The sequence below is a fragment of the Ciona robusta genome, chromosome 2 (genome assembly GCF_009617815.1).
Source record: "Ciona robusta chromosome 2, ASM961781v2".
In the NCBI taxonomy this organism is placed as follows: Eukaryota; Metazoa; Chordata; class Ascidiacea; order Phlebobranchia; family Cionidae; genus Ciona; species Ciona robusta.
This window is the reverse complement of record NC_143236.1, coordinates 7,034,159-7,056,063: the sequence shown is the minus strand read 5'-3', so window position 1 is coordinate 7,056,063 and position 21,905 is coordinate 7,034,159. Positions and strand designations below refer to the sequence as shown.

General features: G+C 35.0%; 2 protein-coding genes across 3 annotated transcripts in view; one reads left to right on the top strand and one right to left on the bottom strand.

The window, feature by feature from the left end:
• Positions 1 to 10,953, top strand: part of LOC149740711 (uncharacterized) — a 34,005-nt gene extending 23,052 nt beyond the window's left edge. Inside the window, exons 12-36 of the mRNA XM_089873372.1 lie at positions 145 to 323; positions 395 to 667; positions 741 to 967; positions 1,043 to 1,207; positions 1,315 to 1,522; positions 1,586 to 1,682; positions 3,059 to 3,184; positions 3,243 to 3,359; positions 3,410 to 3,525; positions 3,590 to 3,653; positions 3,948 to 4,036; positions 4,181 to 4,302; positions 4,358 to 4,579; positions 4,640 to 4,774; positions 4,838 to 4,981; positions 5,069 to 5,214; positions 6,999 to 7,134; positions 7,191 to 7,294; positions 7,469 to 7,581; positions 7,977 to 8,050; positions 8,143 to 8,280; positions 8,512 to 8,649; positions 8,753 to 8,886; positions 9,099 to 9,234; positions 10,067 to 10,953. Of these exons, the coding sequence (XP_089729498.1) occupies positions 145 to 323; positions 395 to 667; positions 741 to 967; positions 1,043 to 1,207; positions 1,315 to 1,522; positions 1,586 to 1,682; positions 3,059 to 3,184; positions 3,243 to 3,359; positions 3,410 to 3,525; positions 3,590 to 3,653; positions 3,948 to 4,036; positions 4,181 to 4,302; positions 4,358 to 4,579; positions 4,640 to 4,774; positions 4,838 to 4,981; positions 5,069 to 5,214; positions 6,999 to 7,134; positions 7,191 to 7,294; positions 7,469 to 7,581; positions 7,977 to 8,050; positions 8,143 to 8,280; positions 8,512 to 8,649; positions 8,753 to 8,886; positions 9,099 to 9,234; positions 10,067 to 10,138 (3,475 nt within the window). The 3' untranslated portion in view covers positions 10,139 to 10,953. The remainder of the gene's footprint in view (positions 1 to 144; positions 324 to 394; positions 668 to 740; positions 968 to 1,042; positions 1,208 to 1,314; positions 1,523 to 1,585; positions 1,683 to 3,058; positions 3,185 to 3,242; positions 3,360 to 3,409; positions 3,526 to 3,589; positions 3,654 to 3,947; positions 4,037 to 4,180; positions 4,303 to 4,357; positions 4,580 to 4,639; positions 4,775 to 4,837; positions 4,982 to 5,068; positions 5,215 to 6,998; positions 7,135 to 7,190; positions 7,295 to 7,468; positions 7,582 to 7,976; positions 8,051 to 8,142; positions 8,281 to 8,511; positions 8,650 to 8,752; positions 8,887 to 9,098; positions 9,235 to 10,066) is intronic.
• LOC149740710 (uncharacterized) overlaps positions 1 to 21,138 on the bottom strand; it is a 32,651-nt gene extending 11,513 nt beyond the window's left edge. Inside the window, exons 1-21 of one of the 2 annotated variants that reach the window (XM_089873380.1) lie at positions 20,989 to 21,138; positions 17,288 to 17,479; positions 16,884 to 16,982; positions 16,293 to 16,448; positions 15,691 to 15,885; positions 15,405 to 15,503; positions 15,118 to 15,273; positions 14,771 to 14,882; positions 14,496 to 14,674; positions 13,918 to 14,190; positions 13,627 to 13,853; positions 13,388 to 13,552; positions 13,112 to 13,319; positions 12,953 to 13,049; positions 12,748 to 12,873; positions 12,572 to 12,691; positions 12,399 to 12,517; positions 12,270 to 12,336; positions 12,093 to 12,181; positions 11,783 to 11,872; positions 10,059 to 10,990 (exon numbers count right to left, since the gene is read on the bottom strand). In XM_089873380.1, coding sequence (XP_089729506.1) covers positions 10,950 to 10,990; positions 11,783 to 11,872; positions 12,093 to 12,181; positions 12,270 to 12,336; positions 12,399 to 12,517; positions 12,572 to 12,691; positions 12,748 to 12,873; positions 12,953 to 13,049; positions 13,112 to 13,319; positions 13,388 to 13,552; positions 13,627 to 13,853; positions 13,918 to 14,190; positions 14,496 to 14,674; positions 14,771 to 14,882; positions 15,118 to 15,273; positions 15,405 to 15,503; positions 15,691 to 15,885; positions 16,293 to 16,448; positions 16,884 to 16,982; positions 17,288 to 17,479; positions 20,989 to 21,046 — 2,868 coding nt within the window. In that variant the 5' untranslated portion in view covers positions 21,047 to 21,138 and the 3' untranslated portion in view covers positions 10,059 to 10,949. Of the gene's footprint in view, positions 1 to 10,058; positions 10,991 to 11,782; positions 11,873 to 12,092; positions 12,182 to 12,269; positions 12,337 to 12,398; positions 12,518 to 12,571; positions 12,692 to 12,747; positions 12,874 to 12,952; positions 13,050 to 13,111; positions 13,320 to 13,387; positions 13,553 to 13,626; positions 13,854 to 13,917; positions 14,191 to 14,495; positions 14,675 to 14,770; positions 14,883 to 15,117; positions 15,274 to 15,404; positions 15,504 to 15,690; positions 15,886 to 16,292; positions 16,449 to 16,883; positions 16,983 to 17,287; positions 17,480 to 18,037; positions 18,352 to 20,988 lie in introns of those variants that run through there. The other variant, XM_089873381.1, reaches the window with a different exon arrangement.
• Between the last annotated feature and the right edge of the window lie 767 nt (positions 21,139 to 21,905).

The window sequence follows — 21,905 nt, the reverse complement described above, 5'->3', positions numbered from 1 at the left end:
AACTGATAAAATTATTTTTCCCTATAAATAAAACAAGACTTGAAATTCTAGATTAAAAATAAAGTATTCTAGGATATCCTACTATGTTTATATTTGAATGTAAATTACATTAGCTAGTAATAAAAAGTAAACTTCATTTGACAGAAACTCACAAGATGTTTCAACAAAAACAAGTGAGCGGGTTCATCAAATAATTACACAACCTACGCTGGATGGAAATTCTACATCACGCTTGTATTTAACTCGTGGTTTACATCAGAATTCTGGTGTTTATACTTGCAATGCTACTTTCCTTGACCAATCTGCAGTAACCACTGTCACAAGTAAGTTCATCCACAAAACAACATTAAAAACCAAAACCTACAATATATTTTACAATCTTATCCTTTCATAGTTGAAAAGCGACCAAGGTTGATGGAAAGTAAATTAGAGACATCAACATACACTTGCATATTTATCGGTGAAACTTCACCCACTGTTCATTGGAATGCAAATGGTGTCACAGTTGAACAAGGAATCCCATTCATAAACAACACAGTGTTGAATACACATGAAATATCAAGCCAAATTACGAACTTGTTAATATTTGGAAGTACAGATGTTGTTTCATGTTGGGCAAAAACTTCAGATGGTTCCTCAAACGTAATAAACAAAACTGGATTTTCAGGTAGTATCATATGTATATATTTATATTTATTCATTATATGAAAACATTACTGAATAATAATAAACAATCTCAGATACTCCAAGCTCAGCAATCACTTCTTCACCTGGTGATTGCCCTGGTAACCAACTACAAATTAATTGGACAGATAATACCAAAACCAGTGGTAACATTGTATACAATGTAAACATCACTAATTCAAGTCAAACTTACATGAAAACTCTCACTCAAACATCAACAAGTGACAACAAATATTCAATCATTTTTGATAACTTGACACCGAGAACAGAATATACTATCAAGGTAGGTTTTTTCGCTTTATGTCATTGTAATCATGTGCTATCAATTATCACATGTTTAATTTTGAATCCTGGCAAGGTAAATTTGTTTCCAAAGTATTCCAAGAAAATTGACCAAATAATTGGAAGGACAACTGGTGAAAAACCAAGTATTTTATCAGCCAAAGCTAATACTACACAAAATAAAACTCTATGTTTAGTAACATGGTTTAAAGGACCAGAAACTGGAATAAATGGAGCAAGGGTAAGTTAAAGTAAAGTTTTTGCTTTACATTTTAACAGTAGTATGTATGGTATAAAGTTCTACTAATACAGTAATATTCTTCAATATATATTACAAATCGTTTTCAGATTGTTGTGACAAGTAGCCTACACAAGAAAGCATCCGGTGTGCCAGACATTGTAACCACTGTAACACATATACCACCAAGTGGTATTTCTTTGTACCAGTTCCCAACAAAACCAAATCGTAAACATGTCATCACAATCGCTGCTAAGACTTGTTCTGAAGTTGGTTCGTATATTGTAGCAACAGGACAATGTATATCACAAGTACAAGGTAACTGGGAAGGTTTAATACGTCTTGTTTTTAACAAAATACAAAGAAACTGCTCTATTTTAGCCCCTGCAAGTATACCAACCCCTACAACAGTTGGAAGTTCTGCAAGTACCTTACATATACAAGTAAACAAAGCTGATGAAACTAACGGACCAATCAGGTGAAACAACACCTTGTTAGTTATTTTACATGATGAATGTTGTACCACTGTAGGTGTGTTTCTATTCCCGTTATTTATATGCAGTTGCAGGATTGTAAAAGTTGTAAATCCGGACGGTGATCGTTTAATTTTATTGAAAATCCGGACATAATATGTTTTACGTGCGTCTGTCACCCAAGCTACCAATTCTTGTTATAAAGCGTATTACTGACTATCACCACGACACCACAGTCTAGTGCAGGCGCCTGTGCGATAGAAACCGTTGTTAAAGCTGCGATCTAATGTTTTATGTTCGTCGCGTGTTCGTAATAATCAGCTAACGAAGTCGCTCGAGTAACAAACATTGCCATGCTGCAATTTGACATTTTGCGCTTAATTGTTACGTCACATGTCTTATTGCAACATAACTATCAACTATGACGTTTCATTACGTAACAATCGGGAGGAATGCCCACTGCTCAACGAACCACGAGATCGAAACATCGTGTATGAGCGTCACATTTTTACGCTCTGCGCGGGCGTAAGAAATAAAGAAAGACGCATGCGGTAGCATACATTCTACACCTAACAAACGAAGCAATCGTTGTGAATTTATTCTCGTGAAAAGTGCCGTAATGAAACTCTGGTTCTCGTGCGGTGCCAACGAACGATGTTTTTTGGCTTCTGTCCAAGCTCGGCCGAGAAGATAATTTGTAATATCATATTACAATTTGCGTTGGTTCCAACTTACTGATAGCGTCGCTCCTCGCTCTTATATTTGCACCAATTAAAATTCACATAAACGCAATTTACCTGCATTTATTAAAGTTTAAACTATTCTTGGTTGCTTGCTTAAAATTATATCGGGATTAAAACAATTATACGAAATATAGAAGCACATAAACCACAATTGTTATCTAAAATTTTAATAGTTTATCAAAGGTATTATGACGTAATCATCGTTACATTTTTAATCCACGATGAACGTGCGTAAAACTTTTTATTTGTTTCTACCGATTTAGATACGTCGTTTTAATAAATGTAATATCATTTTAAATTCACAACATAAAGGTTCCATGTGACATGATTTGTGACAAAATTAGTATAGTAGGTGTTAGAAAAATGCATTTTTTTTTAATGTTTGCACGAACCGTTTCGTCATTTTAGCTATTCGCCGTGTTCTCGCAATGTAACCGATGCGGTTAAAATAGAGCGCACGTTTATGTCGTCAATAATTACGGAACAAAGAAACCAAAGAGTATATTGTCGGCTGAACGTAAGAAAGTTGATTTTAATATAAATAGGATTTATTTCTACTAAAAAAATCCGGACGTTTTTCGACGATCCGGACGGTGACATTATCACTGAAATGGGGGTATTTTTACAATCCTGTGCAGTTGTTATCTTATCATTGGTGGTAAAGAAGGAAGCAACGTTTATAGAGATTTCTATACATGGATGGAAATAGAAAACATAATTACATCATCTAACTATTCTGCACAATGTGTTGCAGTTTTACCAAGGTATGTTCTGTAACACACCTTTAAAAAAAGAGCATAACTAACTGGACTTTAAAATCAGGTTTATTGAAACAAGCACACAAGTTGGTTTATCATCCACTACAACAACACAATGTAAAGTGAATACATTTTATGCTATAAGCTGCACCAACAAATTAACCAATGGAATTAAATACAAGTGAGCACTCTTTTATTATTTCTAAAAACCTATTTTAAGTGCATCTACAGATTTCAGGTTGTCACCATAACTGTATCAGATGTAGGATACTTGACACAAACTAGTCAACCGATTGTTGCAACCCCCACAGATAAACCAACAAGTTTCAATACAATTATACTAGCAGGTAATGCTTAAACTTCTTTGCTCTGGTTGCATATAGGTTATTAATTAAATAAAATGTGTTTCAGTTGTGATAGTTGCAACTTGTACATTGATTGTTTTAGTTGGAGCTTATTTCTACAAGAAACAAAAGTAAGAATATTGATGTCCGTAAAACAAATTTCTTATTATACTGTTTTTACACATCACCTGGACCAAAGTACTTTAAATAATTTTCAATAAAACAATAAATATAAGTACATTTTGGCGGTTTGAAGAACCAGTTCTTCCATTCAATAATCGTACAAAGTAGAAGTACTCTGCTTTCGGGTATGTTCCGTTTCTAGAATGAATCATTTTCAGAAGTATCAAAACTGTCAATAAACACAGAACAAACATAAGGTTGTCTAAGTGTAATAAAACATGTTGATCTACATTACATTGCAGAAATAACCAAGCAATAAAAGATAGGTCACCAGAGCTTCAGTTCGTTCAATCCACAGATGCTATTCAACAAGATGGTACGAATTGTGAAGGTAATTGCCTAATTGTATTTAAACATAGTTTATTGCAAATATTAGGTCAATCATTTATACATATTATATGTACTTTATTTAAACACATTAAAACAATTTTACAAGAGCAATTTTTTATTTGAACACATTACTACAATTTTACAGAAGCATATGCCAACCTGGAAGTTGTTCATAGATCAGAACTGGACATTCTAACAATTGACTTAGTAAACAAATATAAGAACATGCTTTTTTTTAATAAGGCAGCTTTTGTTCAGCAATTTCAGGTAAATCAATTTGTTATTTATGAATTTGTTTGTCCTATAGTTGATTGTATTTAAGGAACTGGCAACCGCAACAAAGGAAATTATTCTCCCAAAAACACATGCTGAAAATCCAGATAACAAGAAGAAAAATAGATACAAAAACATTTTGCCATGTAAGTTGTTTTTAGGTTCAAAAATAATTCTAAAAAATAATTTGGGTTTTGCAGATGATGCCACAAGAGTTAAGCTGAAAAAAACTGCTGAAAAATCTGATTATATAAATGCAAATTATATTGATGTAAGTAAGTGTAAGTTTATGGATTAGTTATTGATTGGGTGAATTAAATTTCTCTTCCAGGGTTATTCTCAGGAGCGTAAATTCATAGCAACACAAGGTCCATTGGATCGAACAACTGGAGATTTCTGGAGGATGGTTTGGGAACAGGAATGCTTGGTCATAGTTATGCTTACTAATGTTGTTGAATCTGGCAAGGTAGAATAGATTCTTAGACACATTACACAGTGTGTACAAGTTTCAAGTTTAATATGTTTGCAGATAAAATGTGCAAAATACTGGCCTGACCAAGGAAAACGTTGCACATATGATGGTTACAGTGTTGAAACTGTAACAGAGGTTGATTACGGCTCTTACATTGTAAGGACAATAAACATTGAAGAAACCAATAATGAATATGCAACGGTTGGTAGATCAACATTACAAAATACGAATGTTTGGAATATAGAGGTCACTTACATAATGGTTTAATACATTTTCTTTATGTTCTAGGCATTAAAACAGATACAGCATTTTCATTACATAACATGGCCAGATCATGGTGTGCCATTGATCACATCTAGCATAATTCAAATGCAAAAAAGTGTTAATGCAAAAGCCAACTTGGAAAATGCAGCACCCATAATTGTACACTGCAGGTATTGGTCATTGTAGCTTTCACACACTTACTGTAATTATTAGATTAACAAAAATAGTACATGGGCAGGGGCGCAACCAGGGGGGCTGTTTTGTTGTCATGACAGCCCCCTTTTCCGCAGACACGCACGCAGCCAGAAAGTGCTAAGACGCACACACACACGCGTTGCATTCAATATTACATTCCTTCGCCTGAAATTGAAACAATTTTTTGTTTAATTGTTACGTCACTTGTCCTATTGTAACGTAACTATTAATAATGACGTTTCATAATATAACAATCTGGAGGAATGTGCTAACTGCCCAACCAACCACGAGATCGAAACATCGTGTATAAACGTCACATTTTTACGCTCTGCGCCGGCATAGGAAATAAAGGAAGACGCATGCGGTAGCATACAGTCCACACCTAACAAGCGAAGCAATCGTTGTGAATTTATTCTCGTGAAAAATGACGTAATGAAACTCTGGTTCTCGTGCGGTGACAACAAAGATGTTTTTTGGCTTCTGTCCAAGCTCGGCCGGGAAGATACTTTGTAATACTATATTGTAATTTGTGTTGGTTCCAATTTACTGATAGCGTCGCTCCTCGCACTTATATTTGCACCAATTAAAATTCATAATAATCGCGGTTTATCTGCATTTAAACCAGTGGTTACCAAACTTTATCTACTCGCGTACCACTTTTTGGTTCAAGCAGCGTTCTCAAACCACCTACACACTAAACTACCGAAGGCTCGTAAACAACTCATTTTAAATAGTGAAATTAGAAACACACCTATTTTTTCCGCGGGCATTCGCAACACAAACTTGGCACTGCCTTTCTCAAAGTTGCGTGAAAATAAAAGTAATTTGCCAATTAAACAGGGCAACAGGCGCGGTAATAAACAACCTAAATATGTTCCAGAAGTAGCACTGCTGTATATTTACAATGTTTTCCTCAGCCAAGCAGCATAATTATTACGAAACAGTAGGAATTCACACGTGGATTCATCGCGTCATAACAGCGATTGTTTGACCTGGGAATTGATTACGTCATAATAGCAATTCACACGTTGAATATTTGCCTTTTCACAAATGCGCATAAGTAAAGATAGGCTTGCAAAAATACTTTGTACACGCGTAAAGCAACGCCTAGGTTTAAAAAGTTAGGAACACCGGTGTAGGGAATATAGCATGGAATGTCACGCTCTACGTAATTTATGTGGATTAAAATAATGCTTACGACAATCACTAAAAGATCATTTGCGATCGTTTGGTGTGAACTTAATAAGGTGCTCGCGTACCACCTGGGACGTCTTCGCGTACCATAGTTTGGGAAGCACTGATTTAAACTAATCATCAGAAACAGAAATTATACAAAAACTACAGATCGTATGGGAGCAAATAAAACACGATTGTTTACCAACAATCTCGTTCGTGATGGAACAATCGTAATGTTTTATCAAAGGTATTCTGACGTAAATAATCGTTACATTAACATGCGTAAATCTGCAACAATGTTTCATCTGTTTATATTAATTCAGATACGTCTTTTTAATAATGTAGTGTTAGTTTTAATTTACCGCGTTAAATAGAGTATATATTTGTGTGCACAACCAATAAAGGGAGTGTTTTATCGTGTCAGAGATAAACGTGGACTAGACGTAAATATGACAGCCCCGTTTTGAACGCGCTGGTTGCGCCACTGTACATGGGACATATTACAACGAATGTATATTGGTGGGATCCATCTCACTCACACAGAAAAAGCAACTTTTTATAAATCTTTTTGCAAACTCATTAGTGCTGGAGCAGGTCGTACAGGGGCGTATATAGGATTTGATATTTTACTCGATGAAATGAAATCTAGAAACAGAGTGAACGTATACAGAACTGTGCTCAACATGAGAAAGCAAAGGATGGACATGGTGCAGAACATGGTTTGTAAAACTAAGTTGTGGTTGTTGCAGTGTTTAACTTTTCTTTTCTATCACAGAAACAATATATATTCATACACAAGCTGATAACTGAATGTTATGCATTGGGAAACACTGAAGTGGATGTTGCTGAATTACAAGAACATATCTCGCAACAAACTATGTAAGTGGTATCAGGACAGTGGTCCATTCCTATGTTCAAATGCAGTACATTATATCGTCTCTTTAAAAATTGGGAGAGTTCGTGACTTAGGGAAGGTTCTTGGGTTAAAAATCTCACATGCCTTCAGTACAATTTTAATCAGTAAGAAAACCTATCATTTGGTTTCTATTTAAGATTGCTTGAAGAATTTGACAACTTAAGTATTATTCTTCCTCTGACAACATCACAGAAAATTGCTCTCCAGCATTCTGATGATCCAGGAAACAAAGATGTCAATGTTTTACCATGTAACTAACTTTTATAACTATACCACTATATAGTACATTTACGATGTTGAACATTAAAGTGGTTGAACAACAATACACAATATATATATCACTACAACCATATTTCACACTAGAATACGGTTTAAGTATTATAGCCTATATTTTGGCACCAAAATTAATTTTGGAGCGATACTAGACTACGGCCATGTGGTTATACATCCTAGCTATACAAAAGTCGTTTTTTCAAAACCCAATCAAATGTAAAGATTGTTCTCACATAAAAGAAATGCATTGACAAGTTAGGGGTATACCTTAAGGAATGTCACATTTATTAAAATCACTAGTCAATCAAAACTACAAATCTGGCTGCCCTAGAGCTGTGCCGATATTATACCAAAAGAAAATGTTGTTTTCAGATGACCACTCTATAGTTCGAGTTTTGAATGAAAACGATGAAGATTCTTTTTACTTGAATGCTTCTTTTATATCGGTTTGTTAAAATTTTTACTTTAAAACTGGCAAGCTAAATTGTCACCATAGTGAATCAGCTGTACAACTCACATGATGCATTTAATTTGACAGGATTACTCTCCGAATGAAACTTTTATTGTTGCACAAGATCCAGTGCCTGCTAATGTAGATATTTTCTGGAGGGCCGTTGTGGATAACAATGTCAATGTTATTGTGATGTTAAGTACAGTAGGGAACGGGGAAACAAAGGTAATGAAAAAACTGTGATATTATGTCAACACAATGGAGTTTTTATACAGACATTACACGGTTGCAAATGAGGTGCCTCACCTGACACCTTAGGACCTAACCCTTATAGCAATAGAAATTTTAAAAGCTCTACAAGGCTCGAGTGCTGTATTGTTTTATGTTAGAATATCAAATAAATTTTATAAAACATTTTACAATAAAAGAAAACTATTTAAAAATTATACTTCTAAGGACAACTGCATACAATATTGGCCGAATGAAGTTGGACAAAGTCAAACATATGATACTGTTAATGTAACTCTGCTTGATGTAAATAGAACTCATGCCATGTTTGAAAGGAAACTGGATTTGGAATGTGGACATTTAAATGTAAGGAAAACTTACAAGAACTGCTCTAATACCGCCTACATATTAAAATTGTACGGCGTCTATCAAATACCACAAAACATTATTTTTTGTTTAAATACTACAGGAAACCATAACACATATCCAGTGTCTATTCTGGGGAGGAAAGTTGGATATACAAGACACTGAAAGCCTGGTAAACCTGATCTCTATTGCTGGGCATTTAAAAGGAGATATTGGGAAAATTTTGGTTCATTGCTGGTTAGTCGCAGCCCTTTGTATACTAAGTCTAAGCAATATATACATAAAAATTAAAATTTAGTTTTGGGATATTAAGCCAACTCCAACCTAAAATTCTTGACGGACTTTGCCAAAGATGCTCACCCTTAGTGACTACAAGCCTAATTTTTCAGATTGAAACAATTTCAATTTTTTATATAAGCATTTTTAAACATAATTATTTTTCACTATAGTGATGGAGCTGGGCGTTCAGGTGTGTTCTGTGCCGTAAACAACATTATAAAGAGATTAAGAACTGAAAATCGTATTGATGTGTTTCGTACTGTTAAGGATCTAAGAGACATGAGACCACATATGGTTCGATCTGCTGTGAGTGTTTGTCGCTTTATGTTATAATATTTACAACTAAAATACAATCCAACAAAACAGTTTTTGTACGACAGTACGAGTATTAAACGTTTCTGAAAAAAGCCTTATTGCTCCTGAAAATTCCTAACCAAGCTATTGGTTGTACTGTTTTAACATTCAACATTACACATAACACAACTACCTTGTTCTATAAACATCGTATTGTATATGATAAAGCCTAAATCGATTTCACACCCTAAACGTGTTGCCTGATCTATACCGTCGCGGTACCTCTAAATTGTCAGTGTGCGCAGTGTGCCACAGTGTCCCGCAGTGTGCCGCAGTGTGCCGCAGTGTGCCGCAGTGTCCGCAGTGTGCGCAGTGTGCGCAGTGTGCCGCAGTGTGCCGCAGTTTGCCGCAGTGTTTCTGAAGTGTAACCTAATGGTTAACAGAAAACTAGTTTGGGCTCACCGTAGTATGTTGATAACTGTACAGTCGTGATACACTGCGCACACTGCGGCACAATGCGCACACTGCGGCACACTGCGGCACACTGCGCACACTGCGGCACACTGCGGCACACTGCGGCACACTGCGCACACTGACATTTTAGAGGGACCCATACCGTCGTAACGTGCAGCGGATTTTTTACTAGTACCGCAATGTAACAAACTAATACTGCAAATATAACAATGCACACTGCGGCACACTGCGCACACTGACATTTTAGAGGGACCCATACCGTCGTAACGTGCAGCGGATTTTTTACTAGTACCGCAATGTAACAAACTAATACTGCAAATATAACAATGTATAACATTCGTGACCAAAATAAACGTGTTTACCTTTACAGGAGCAATACCTGACTTGCTACAACTCCATCATTGCTTTCCAGTCTTCTGTTACCACATACGCTAATCTTTGAACAATGTATGAGGAAACCCAATTTGTGTTAAACATTGCATCAAGTTGATCAATATACACTAAGACTACTTGTAAACGTTTTTATCTGTAAATAAAATAAACGCCTCTCGAATCGTTTTAACTTAAATTGTAAATTATGAACATGCGGCGCGCAAATTTTCTGCAATTAAATTTCCCACAATTCAAAATTACTATGTCTAAAATATACCATAGAAATATAAAAAAACAAAAATTTAAGATTTTATAACGATTATGTTATGATTTATATATACAGTGATTGAATGTATTTTATTGCCCTTTAAATAAATATGAATACTTTACTACTATGTCATTTCATTTTAAATTCATTCTATGACAAAAAAACGTTGTAAATCTGCCGCGGAAATTATAACACAAATATATATTTGTGACTATGTTATGAATTAAGTTCCCTTTCTTACGCGCAGTGTAGTTTTATTGTTTTGTTACCTTCGACGAAAAAAGATAAAGAACCACTTTTTTAGCTAGCCCTAATTTTCACTGATTCCACACCGGTAGTGTATGAATGAAAACACTCTGTTAACGTAATTGTGTTTTTCACGGATAATGAATCAATAATATACAATAATTAGAAAAAAAATATATATATTCTATAAACATGTTTTCTTTGCATAACATTGTTTTTCAGGTTCACTTTACTCCAGTGTTTCAATAAGTGCAAACCAAAGAGTTTAAAACCAATCTTTGGCATAACATTGGCTCATAACTTTACACAGGTGTATACTGTTTCTGCTATGGAGAACTAACGAAAACCACGGCAACAACCACAACTTTTAAGTACTTTGAACTTTGAATTCTTCATAAGCATTTGATTCTGTAATATACATGTTTAATAAGTAAAGTATTATGTTTTGTGCTATAATAAGTAAAGTATTGTTGGGTCTGGTCCTATCGTACTCCTCTTCGCGCGTACTAGATGCTGTACCTCGTTAAATCACAGATCAATTGGAACCAGATCAACACTTAATAACTCCTTTATTAGTAACTTGACAGTGACGTAACGATACGACAACGATAGCAGAATTTATGGCTCAAGGCGTCCCGAAACATGGAGCACCCATCTTTTATACAGACGAGAGTTGTGAGAAGAAGGGAACACGTCAGCCTCCAGGCTTACCGCCAGTCACACATAACGCAAATACAGATACAATGTCTGGGTATTGAGCATAGTTCACACACAATGCCAGCAGCCACGCATAATTAGGAAACGGCTAGGAAATTGTGACAGTTTCCGTTGTCAGGCAATATCGGTACGTGGATTCACACAATATCGTTAAACCAGTAAACATACAACATCGTTAAACATGGAATTACAACGATAACATTATTATCGCCCGCTTTCACACGTCGATCACTACAGTATGTACCCCTTGATAGGCTCTTTTATAGTAACTGATATCCATTTATTCGACTGTTCAATAACACAAAACATAAAAATCAAGATTAAAAAGCAAAAGAGGGAAGTGGTTATCCTATCTAAAATTGCTAGTTTTTGTATTGTATGTTAGAAACTAACATCAAGAATCAATATGCTAGCCTTCTGCCACTAACAATAATATTAAATACCCTTGATGTCTTTTAAATATAAAATTAGTATAACCTATACCTTGATTGGCAGGAAGATTCTTTAGTGGGGATAAATAGGTCGAGTTGTCCATTTTTAGTTTCTGATCAACTTCTAAGTTGCTGTATGCACCTGAAAGTTTAATGTTTTTATCTATTCTAATAGATGGGGTCCTATAGCAAGGTGTGGCATGGGAGGTAGGGTTTAGGCAAGGGTTGGCCAATACCACCAACACCTTGTAATTTAAGTACAAGTATACATTATCAACCATGTACTGAAAATTTATAAGAGCAATAGTTAATATTATAACCTGCTAGGTACTGACAGCTTATTTATAATCCTTTTTTTTTACCTTTATAATTTGTATTATCTTGTTGCACACCCCCTTTATTCTGAACAAAATGAACATTTTGAGATCTGCCTTGTTTCAGAAGCACATTCCTGTGTTTTTATATTAGTTACCATAAGATCACACAATGTGTACAAAAGATGACACTTTTAGGGTTAAAGATTCTATTCTAAATCTTACCTTTGTTTTCTGTAGAAATAAACAGCTGCTGCCACAGCTATCAACATGCACACTGCAATAACCACAACTAAAAAACATGTTACATTTAACCATGTGCAATTACAGTAATAATGCTTAAGAAAGAATTACCTGCTATTATGAGTGTATTAGAACTTGTTGGCTTAACTACAAGCGGGGCTGTAGCTATCGGTTGACTAGTTTGTGTCAAGTAAACTCCATCAGATAAAGTTAAACTGACAACCTGAAATCTGTGGGCAACAATTTAAATGACGCTTCAACAAAAACGAGGTAAATATCCTTACTTGTACTTGACTCCATTCGTCAACAATTTGTTGGTACAGCTTATAGCATAAGATGTATTCACTTTGCATTGTGTTGTTGTAGTGGATGATAATCCAACTTGTTTGTTTGTTTCAATAAACCTGAATTCAAATTCTCAAGTTAGTTTTCACAGTTTGTTGTGTGTCCCAAGACATACCTTGGTAAAACTGCCGCACAATATGTAGAGGAGTTAGATGATGTAATTATGTTTTCTGTTTCCATCCATGTATAGGAATCTCTATAAACGTTGCTTCCTTCTTTACCACCAATGACAAAATAACAACTGGACATAAATAACAGGAATATAAACACAGCTCCGGTGGTAATATGTTCGTGTAAATAAATTAACAAATATTGTTCACCTGATTGGTTCGTTAGTTTCATCGGCTTTGTTTACTTGTATATGTAAGGTACTTGCAGAACTTCCAACTGTTGCGGGGGTTGGTATACTGGCAGGGACTGAAATGGAGCAGTTGCATTGTACTTCTATAAAGCATGATGTATTAAACCTTCCTATTTACCTTGTACTTGTGATATACAATGTCCTGTTGCTACAATATACAAACCAACTTCAGAACAAGTCTTAGTAGCAATTGTGATAACATGTTTACGATTTGGTTTTGTTTCAAATTGGTACGGAGAAATACCACTTGGTGGTATATGTGTTACATTAGTTACAACATCTGGCACACCGGGTGCTTTCCTGTACAAGCTACTTGTTACAACAATCTAAAAAGTACATGTTTGTTTGTTTTAAAAGCTACAAACAAATTCTGTTTTACCAAACTTAAACTCACCCTTGACCCAATTATTCCAGTTTCTGGTCCTTTATTCCATGATATTATACAAAAAGTTTTACTGGAATCCAAATTTGCACTTGCTGACAAAATACTTGGTTTTTCACCGGTTGTTCTTCCAACTATTTGGTTAATTTTCTTGGAATACGTTGGAAACAAATTTACCTGCCAGGTTTTAAAAATAACCTTTGATAATTAATGGAACTCGATTACAATGACCTGAAGCAAATGTAAGCTACCTTGATGGTATATTCTGTTCTTGGTGTCAAGTTATCAAAAGTGATTGAATATCTGTTGTCACTTGTTGATGTTTGAGTGAGAGTTTTCATGTAAGTTTGACTTGAATTAGTGATGCTTACATTGTATACAATATTACCACTGGTTTTGGTAATATCTGTCCAATTAACTTGTAGTTGGTTACCAAGGCAACCACCAGGGGAAGAAGTGACTGCTGAGCTTGGAGAATCTGAGATTTTTAAATATTATTATTCAGTAATGCTTTTATGTATACAGACAGTATATGATGCTACCTGAAAATCCAGTCTTGGATATTATGTTTGAAGAACCATCTGAAGTTTTTGCCCAACATGAAACAACATCTGTACTTCCAAATATTAACAAGTTGGTAATTTGGCTTGATATTTCATGTGTATTCAACACTGTGTTGTTTATGAATGGGATTCCTTGTTCAACTGTGACACCATTTGCATTCCAATGAACATTGGGTGATGTTTCACTAATAAATTTAAAAGTGTATTTTGATGTCTCTAATTTACTTTCCAATAATCTTGGTCGCTTTTCAACTGTAAAGAATTTCCTAAATTTATTATATTACGTAAATTGATTATACTTCAGAAACTGCAGTAAAATAGAACAGACACCCAGCAGTTAGTGTCAAGTTTGACTTAACTAAGTTCTTTGTATATAAGCTGTACGTAAAAAGTGAAGTGTGTGATAGTTTTAAAAAAGAAACACCAACTGTTATATATCAATAATGCATTTTATGTGCGTAGGTTTCCTTTAGAATTTTCAAAACGTGGATAGTAGGTAAAACCTAAAATTTGTTCTCCGTGTAGAGCATTTTTCCAATAAGGATATTTATACGTACTAATAACAATAGTTTCTGCAGATTGGTCAAGGGAAGTAGCATTGCAAGTATAAACACCAGAATTCTGATGTAAACCACGAGTTAAATACAAACGTGATGTAGAATTCCCATCCAGTGTAGGTTGTGTAATTATTTGATAAACTCGTTCACTTGTGTTTGTTGAAACATCTTGTGAGTTTCTGTCAAAAAATTCAATAATTTTTACTTAGCAATTAAGTAAGAATTATTTAGATCCAACTGGATGAATGATTCCAGCCTGTTATGTTAATGCTTACATTTTCCATGAGACAGGAGGTCCAGGGTTGGAATCTGATGAACAAAGAACAGAATCTTCTCCGTACATTACATTTAAAGTTGATTTGGACGCAACCAGTTTAGTGCTTTTTACTTTTAATAAAATAACATAAAAGAATAAATTGTTAAACTATATCTCATACGACCTGCGCATAGGTCAGCACGCCTCTAACCCAGAGGTTACAGGCTTAATACGTGGTAACTTGTAAGCGGACACAAGGTTTATGAAAGAGAACACCGTGATATAAAGACTATCATTACCCTGCCCCGAAAGAGGTCATAAGTTACATTCAATCATACCATACCTATTTATAATAAATATTCTTACCATTAAGTTGACAAATATAGTGAGCATCAAATGAGGGATTGGTTGATCTCCACCTCCAAATATTTGCATCCGGGTATGAGCTTGTCATTCCATAGTTACCAATGGCCGGATTGTAAATATGCCAGTTGTTGTATTTACCATTAACAATGAATGGACCTGTGTATAACACATTTTTATAAATGTAATAACTATTAACTAGGAAAACAAAACTTAGTTTAAACCATGAAAGCTGTTTTCGAAGAACAAACAACAATTAAAAGAGATATGTTATGCAGTACAATTCTTACCATCAGGTCCACGTGGATTTGTTTTAAAATAAAACTTGTCATGTGTTGTGCTCCATTCCCAACCAGTTCCATCTGATGTCTTCACTGCATCAATGTAAGCTGAAATATATATCATACAAAAATGATGTTGCAGATTAAAATAACATTGTTATTCTGAGATTTCATTACAATAAACATATTTCTTTTTGACTTAAGTGAATTGCCATTTTAGTCTGCTAATATTTAAGCAGTAAATATTTGGTTCTGAATATATAGTGTTTAACTGATAATACTAAGAAATACAAACCGTAATTATTGCTTTTCATCCATTTTTCTGCACTCTTGTAAGCAGCTCCTTTAGTTTGAATAAAGGTTTGAGTTTCTGCATCTGGTATAATTGCAAGGTGACCACCCAATCCAACACATGCTGATTTTGCACCAGCATGATTTGCAGTAAGTGGAGAAAATAAAAAATAACTCCCTTTGTAATATTCCAGTCTGGCTGGAATGAAACATCATCATTGTAAACAGGACCTAACATACTTAAAAATAAATAAACTTTGAACAAAACTATGTATACCAACTATGGCATGGTAATAACAAATGGCCATGCATGGTTTGTAATTAAGAATATAAAATAATTTTCTTCATAATATTTCAAAGTGATGTTGATTTAGTTAGATTGATATATACGTTATATTGAGTGCTTGTTATTTTTTTTACATCATCACAGAAATCTTCAAATTATGATAATGAAATCTGATTGCTGTAAGCATCCATATTTACTAATGGCATTGCTGTCAAACAAAACTGATAAAAGTCAAAATACTAAATTAGATTCACTTGGATTGAACATATTGATTTGTGTAAATATATGGAGTAAATCTAATCCTTGGTAAGAAATATTACCTTTAATTTGGCAAATATAGTGAGCGACAGTTGAGGCTGTGACAGATATCCAACCCCATGGAGGACCAACCGTAGATCCAACAACCCCATAATCTCCATTACTTGGATGGTATATATGCCAATAGTTGTACTTTCCATTTTGTATAAAACCCCCACCTATTATGAACGGAAGTAGCTTATTTATTGGGCAAAGACAGTTGTTATAACACGGATGTTCGCCCCAATATTTTTGTATTGCTTAATGAATTAAAATCACAGTACGATGACTGTTCATTGTTTTAGGTGGTCTAGCCATTTTTCTTTATACTAATAAACTTTAATCAAGGTGTAAAAAGGAAAGTGGAAGTTTTTCTAAAATTTGTGGCACTGCTGCCATTCTCTGAAGAATTAAATTCTGTCAAATGCCAGCGGGGCAAAATATGTACTCTTTTGCATCTGTAGAAGAACTTAACTGCATCACATTTCAGCGTTTAGTGAAAAACATGACTGCACATTTGAGATTCAATCATGTTTTTTTGTAAAATAATTATTTAGTTTGCAATTGGAACAAATAGAGTTCGGGGTTTCGGCACAACAAAATCACTTTCTTACCATCACTTGCACGTGGAGTTGTTTTAAAATAAAACTTGTCATGTGTTGTGCTCCATTCCCAACCAGTTCCATCTGATATCTTCACTGCATCAATGTAAGCTGGAATATATGATTACTGATGTTGAAGCAAAAACTACCAACCTTAATATAGTTATATAAAATAAAACATATGTTGGTAGTGAATAAATGTGTCATGAAAACATGTTATATGTAAGTATGAACAAATAAATGAATGTAACTTACTTTATCCTCGTGTTGCCTGAAAAAGACAGTCGTTATGGGGGTGTTCATACACCTCATTCCAGCTTACGAGTTACCGTGTACGTTACTTTGTGGGTATAAGTTGTTTTTAAGTGATATTTTTTTCAAAACCAGTAAACTTATTGTTAAAACTAAAGACTAACCATCATTATTGCTTGTCATCCATTTTCCTGCACTCTTGTAAGCAGCTCCTTTAGATTTAATGAAGATTTGAGTTTCTACATCTGGTATAATTGCAAGGTGACCACCCAATCCAACACATGCTGATTTTGCACCAGCATGGTTTGCAGTTTGTGTTGAAAACACGAAATAGTATCCCTTGTAGAATTCAAATTCTGATAAAATTAAATAAAACGCAAATAAAGTACCTTTGTTATTTATTTTATTTTACATTTAAATTGAACCAAAGTTAGTATAGACCAAGTTAGGAAACGGATTGTAAAACAACGAGTCTTGTTATCTATTGTTCCCGCGTCTATGACGTCATAGACGCCACTATTACGAAGTCCACGGCATAGCATTTTATCATTGCTGGGTGTGATTTTCGTCCAAATATTGTGATTTTTTAAGAACCAAGCACTTCTGCGCGTAAAAATGGCTTTCTACTAATGTTATATCTTATCACAATAATAAACCTCACATAAAGAATCAAATTTTATGGAACACTCAATCAATTAAAGAGTAAAAAAACAGAAAAAATCAAGTATACTAACCAAAAACATAAAATAACATGTTTAAAATATACCACACTGTATGCTGAAAACCAGTCAAAATACTAATTTACTTCGCATTAATTCTTAGATTTAATATTATATAACAAGATCTACATTAGAAACTATATTTTACATGTTAAAACAACCGCTATACGTGTTTTCTAGCTTTGTATCGCTTACAAGAACCAAACGAACACACGCCGACCATGCATTTGTATAGGCGATTCCCGGTCTGTGGTCTCCGTAATGGCGGACACAAGCGCCGTTTCCTGACTTGACGTTGACCTAAACATATGTTTAGGCATAGTACACACTGTTAGTGTACTATGGTTTAGGTATCTAATCTATGCTAAAACAGGGTCATACTAAAACATGCCCCGGGCCCGGTGAGTATTTCTTGAAAGGGGGGCTTTCCCTATGCAGGAGCCACCAAAATGCGTGTGTGAAACAGAACTTGTGAAAAAATTGGAAGATATTGTCTGTCTTCAAAGCATAAAGAGGGCAATTTTCGATGATAGAAATTACATTCTTGCTCCGCATGTCATCGCTGAAACAAAATGTGCATAGGAAATAAAACATGATGATGAAAATGGGCACGTAATTCGCAAGTCCTTTAATTATCGCTCTGTTAAAACGAAAACAAACGTGGGATCGCGCTACTGAGGGCTTGTCCGAATACGTAAAAGCCTAACACGCTAACTAAAAGACACATCATGTCTAATATTTACATTTTTCGTTTTAAAAGTTACATTGTTCGTCTTTTAAAGTTTTTAATAATAAAACTTCGATCAAGTATAAGTGTATGTATAGTAAGGTAGGACACTTATACCTAAGGTAGGACACTTATAGCACATATAGTAGGGTGGAGTAAGATGGGACACCTTTTCATTCTGTTTCTCGTCCCATTTAGTAGTAAGCAAAGAACATTCAAAGAATTATAAAACTATATTCTTACGACTCCTATAGAACGTTGTTAATTGTTTAAAACACGAACAGAAAATTTGGATCTTATGTGCTAAAGGTGTCCCGTCTCCCCCCGTCCTACTATAATATTTAAATATCCTGATCGTGTTTTAAACAATTAACAACAGTCTATGGGAGTCGTGAGGACATAGTTTTATAATTCTTTGAATGATTTCTCGTCCCATTTGGTAGTAAGCAAAGAACATTCAAAGAATTATAAAACTATGTCCTCACGACTCCTATAGAACGTTGTTAATTGTTTAAAACACGAACAGAAAATTTGGATCTTATGTGCTAAAGGTGTCCCGTCTCCCCCCGTCCTACTATAATATTTAAATATCCTGATCGTGTTTTAAACAATTAACAACAGTCTATGGGAGTCGTGAGGACATAGTTTTATAATTCTTTGAATGTTCTTTGCTTACTACCAAATGGGACGAGAAATAGAATAAAAAGGTGTCCCATCTTACCCCACCCCCTATTAACAAAATTCAACGAATAAACTTTTGCTAAAAATACAGTTCATTATGTAAGTGTACAACGAAACAAACTTCGTACATCCATAATCAAAGTAAATTTTCAAAAAACTTAACTCGGGGGTCTCATTAGGCTAAAAATCTGAATACACGCATCACATTTTGGTGGATCTTGAATAGGAAAAGCTCCCTTTTCAAGAAATACTCACCGGGCCCCCCACCGGGCGTGTTTTAGTATGACTCGTAACACCGGGTCCTCACCGGGCCCCACCGGGCCCCGCACCGGGCGTGTTTTAGTATATTCTTTTCCACCGGGCCCCACCGGCCCCCGCCGGGCGTGTTTTAGTAGGACCGCTAAAACACGCCCGGTGCGGGGCCCTTTCGTCCATGGTTATTCCCCTATTGAAGAACTGTTTTAACTACAAGAGATCATAGATCTAATGAATGAGCACGTTTTAAACTAATTAGCATAATATAGTAGAGTCGGGGAAGATGGGACACCTTTAACACATAATATCCAAATAGCCTGATCGTGTTTTAAACAATTAAAGATGTCCCATCTATCCTCACCTTGCTATATTAATTAATCCTTTTACTACAACGGACTGGGTTCGATCAAAAACAAATCTGAAGTAACCAACAAAACGGGTTCTAGTCGCCATTGGTGACTGTGGAGCAGTAGGCAGAATGTATTTATACATGTATTATAACTAATGAAAGTTATGACGTATGAAGATTGAGTGATTGGTAAAGAATATATGTAAATACGCTTTGTACAACTCCTATACCATGTGTTTACTGTAAACTTACACTAGTTAACGTTGTCGTCGCTTAAAAACCTTTGTTTTCCTGAATTTTTGACAAACCGTAATCACGCAGTAATTAGGTAATGTTAGAAATTAATATTAATGATATGATGTTGTATTAAAAATATAGTTTCATTTACGATTAATGATAATATAGAATAAGAGTAGTGCATTTAATGTGTCCCCACTTAAATGCTAATAGTTTGATTCAGTCGTGAATCGTTGTGTGGATTTCTTATCTCACCGACACCAACGAGTGCCGTCGTTCCCCGCCAAACTCCCTGACGGTGTTTCCACTATGTAAAGTGCATGTGGAAAATAATCGTTAATTAATCGCTCATCGTGCGGTTTTGAATCTGAAAATTCAGCCAAAAAAATATAAATATAGATTATGATTTAATTTCAATCAAGAGAATAAGGAAAAATGCTAGAATTAAGAATTGAGATAAGTGCGGAAAAAAGTCACGAAGAAAACAACAACAAGAACAACTGTTCGACGAAAAAGATCTATATGACCACTAACGTGCTCAATAAGTTCAAACGTCGAATAAAATCGGTTTAAACTTTAGTACGAATGTGTTTTATTGCGATATGTTTCTTGGTTGTTTTAATACGTCAATTTCCGAAAAAAAATATTCAGTTAGTTAGGTTTTAACTGGAAAGACACTGCAGTCAATACAGCGAATGCTCGCCAGTCGTCACACTGTGTGTCTGTGCGATACTCACCAACGTCACTACTAACTTTGGTATTCATTGCTAACATAATATGGTCACAGCGCGATAAACATTTCGAGGCACTTAAAATAATACGAATAGTACTTGTTTATTTCGGTATTAGAAACATACCGCATTCACTTTCAACAGAATTTATAACACTTACACTTACCTTGTGCATTTACTGAAATAGAAACCAGAGACAAGACGATCACGAAAAACCTTAGCATTTTGATGTTGAAACTATTCCTTGTTAATAATGTGCGTATTACCGCCGCTCTGTTCAAGCAAATTAAAGACAGTATTCACCACTTTAAGAGCTGATGTATTTTGTGACTCAGAAGTTCCCACTCAAAATTCAACCAATGATAACGTGGCTTGTGATAGATATGGTCGTCGCGTTATACTGTCCACACATGGAAGCGGGCGCCATAAGCCCACATATTTATGAATCAATCACCCAACTTTGCGTCATAGGAGTAATAGTTTGCAAAAACAAACTTGTTTTATATTTGTGAAAGAACATCCAACCTTTACGCGAATGTTGTTTTGTTGAATGCCGTGTGTCTTTATAGAATCCTATTAAATATCAGCTTGTTGCAACTCGACGCCTAAAGTGACGTCACATTACCCAACCACAATAATCCGTCAATCACGTCAACACTGCGGATACGACTTATCTTATGGGAGACTAGTCTCATTAAAATACACCCCCCGTTAAACGAGGTTAATGATATCCCGCTCAGCCGCTGACAGGCCCAAATCGATTTCATTTTATCGCGTGACGTCCACTGCTGTCACGTGATTCTGTCCGGTGTCGCGGAAATCTGGTTCCCATCGGCTACTGCGCATGCGCAGACACGGGACATTTTTATCAGAAATCTATAAATCTGGTTTCGAACGAAGATTACTTGAATATATACATGTTTTTAGACAGTTTATTTTATCTAATGTGAAAATATATGTTTTATCGTCCTTTTTCGTTATTGATGACGTGTTAACGGTAGAGGTCATTGATGGTCATACGTCATAATGTACAATTTAAGGTAAAATACAGCATCAATTTTTTATCAAGAAGACAAATCTTTA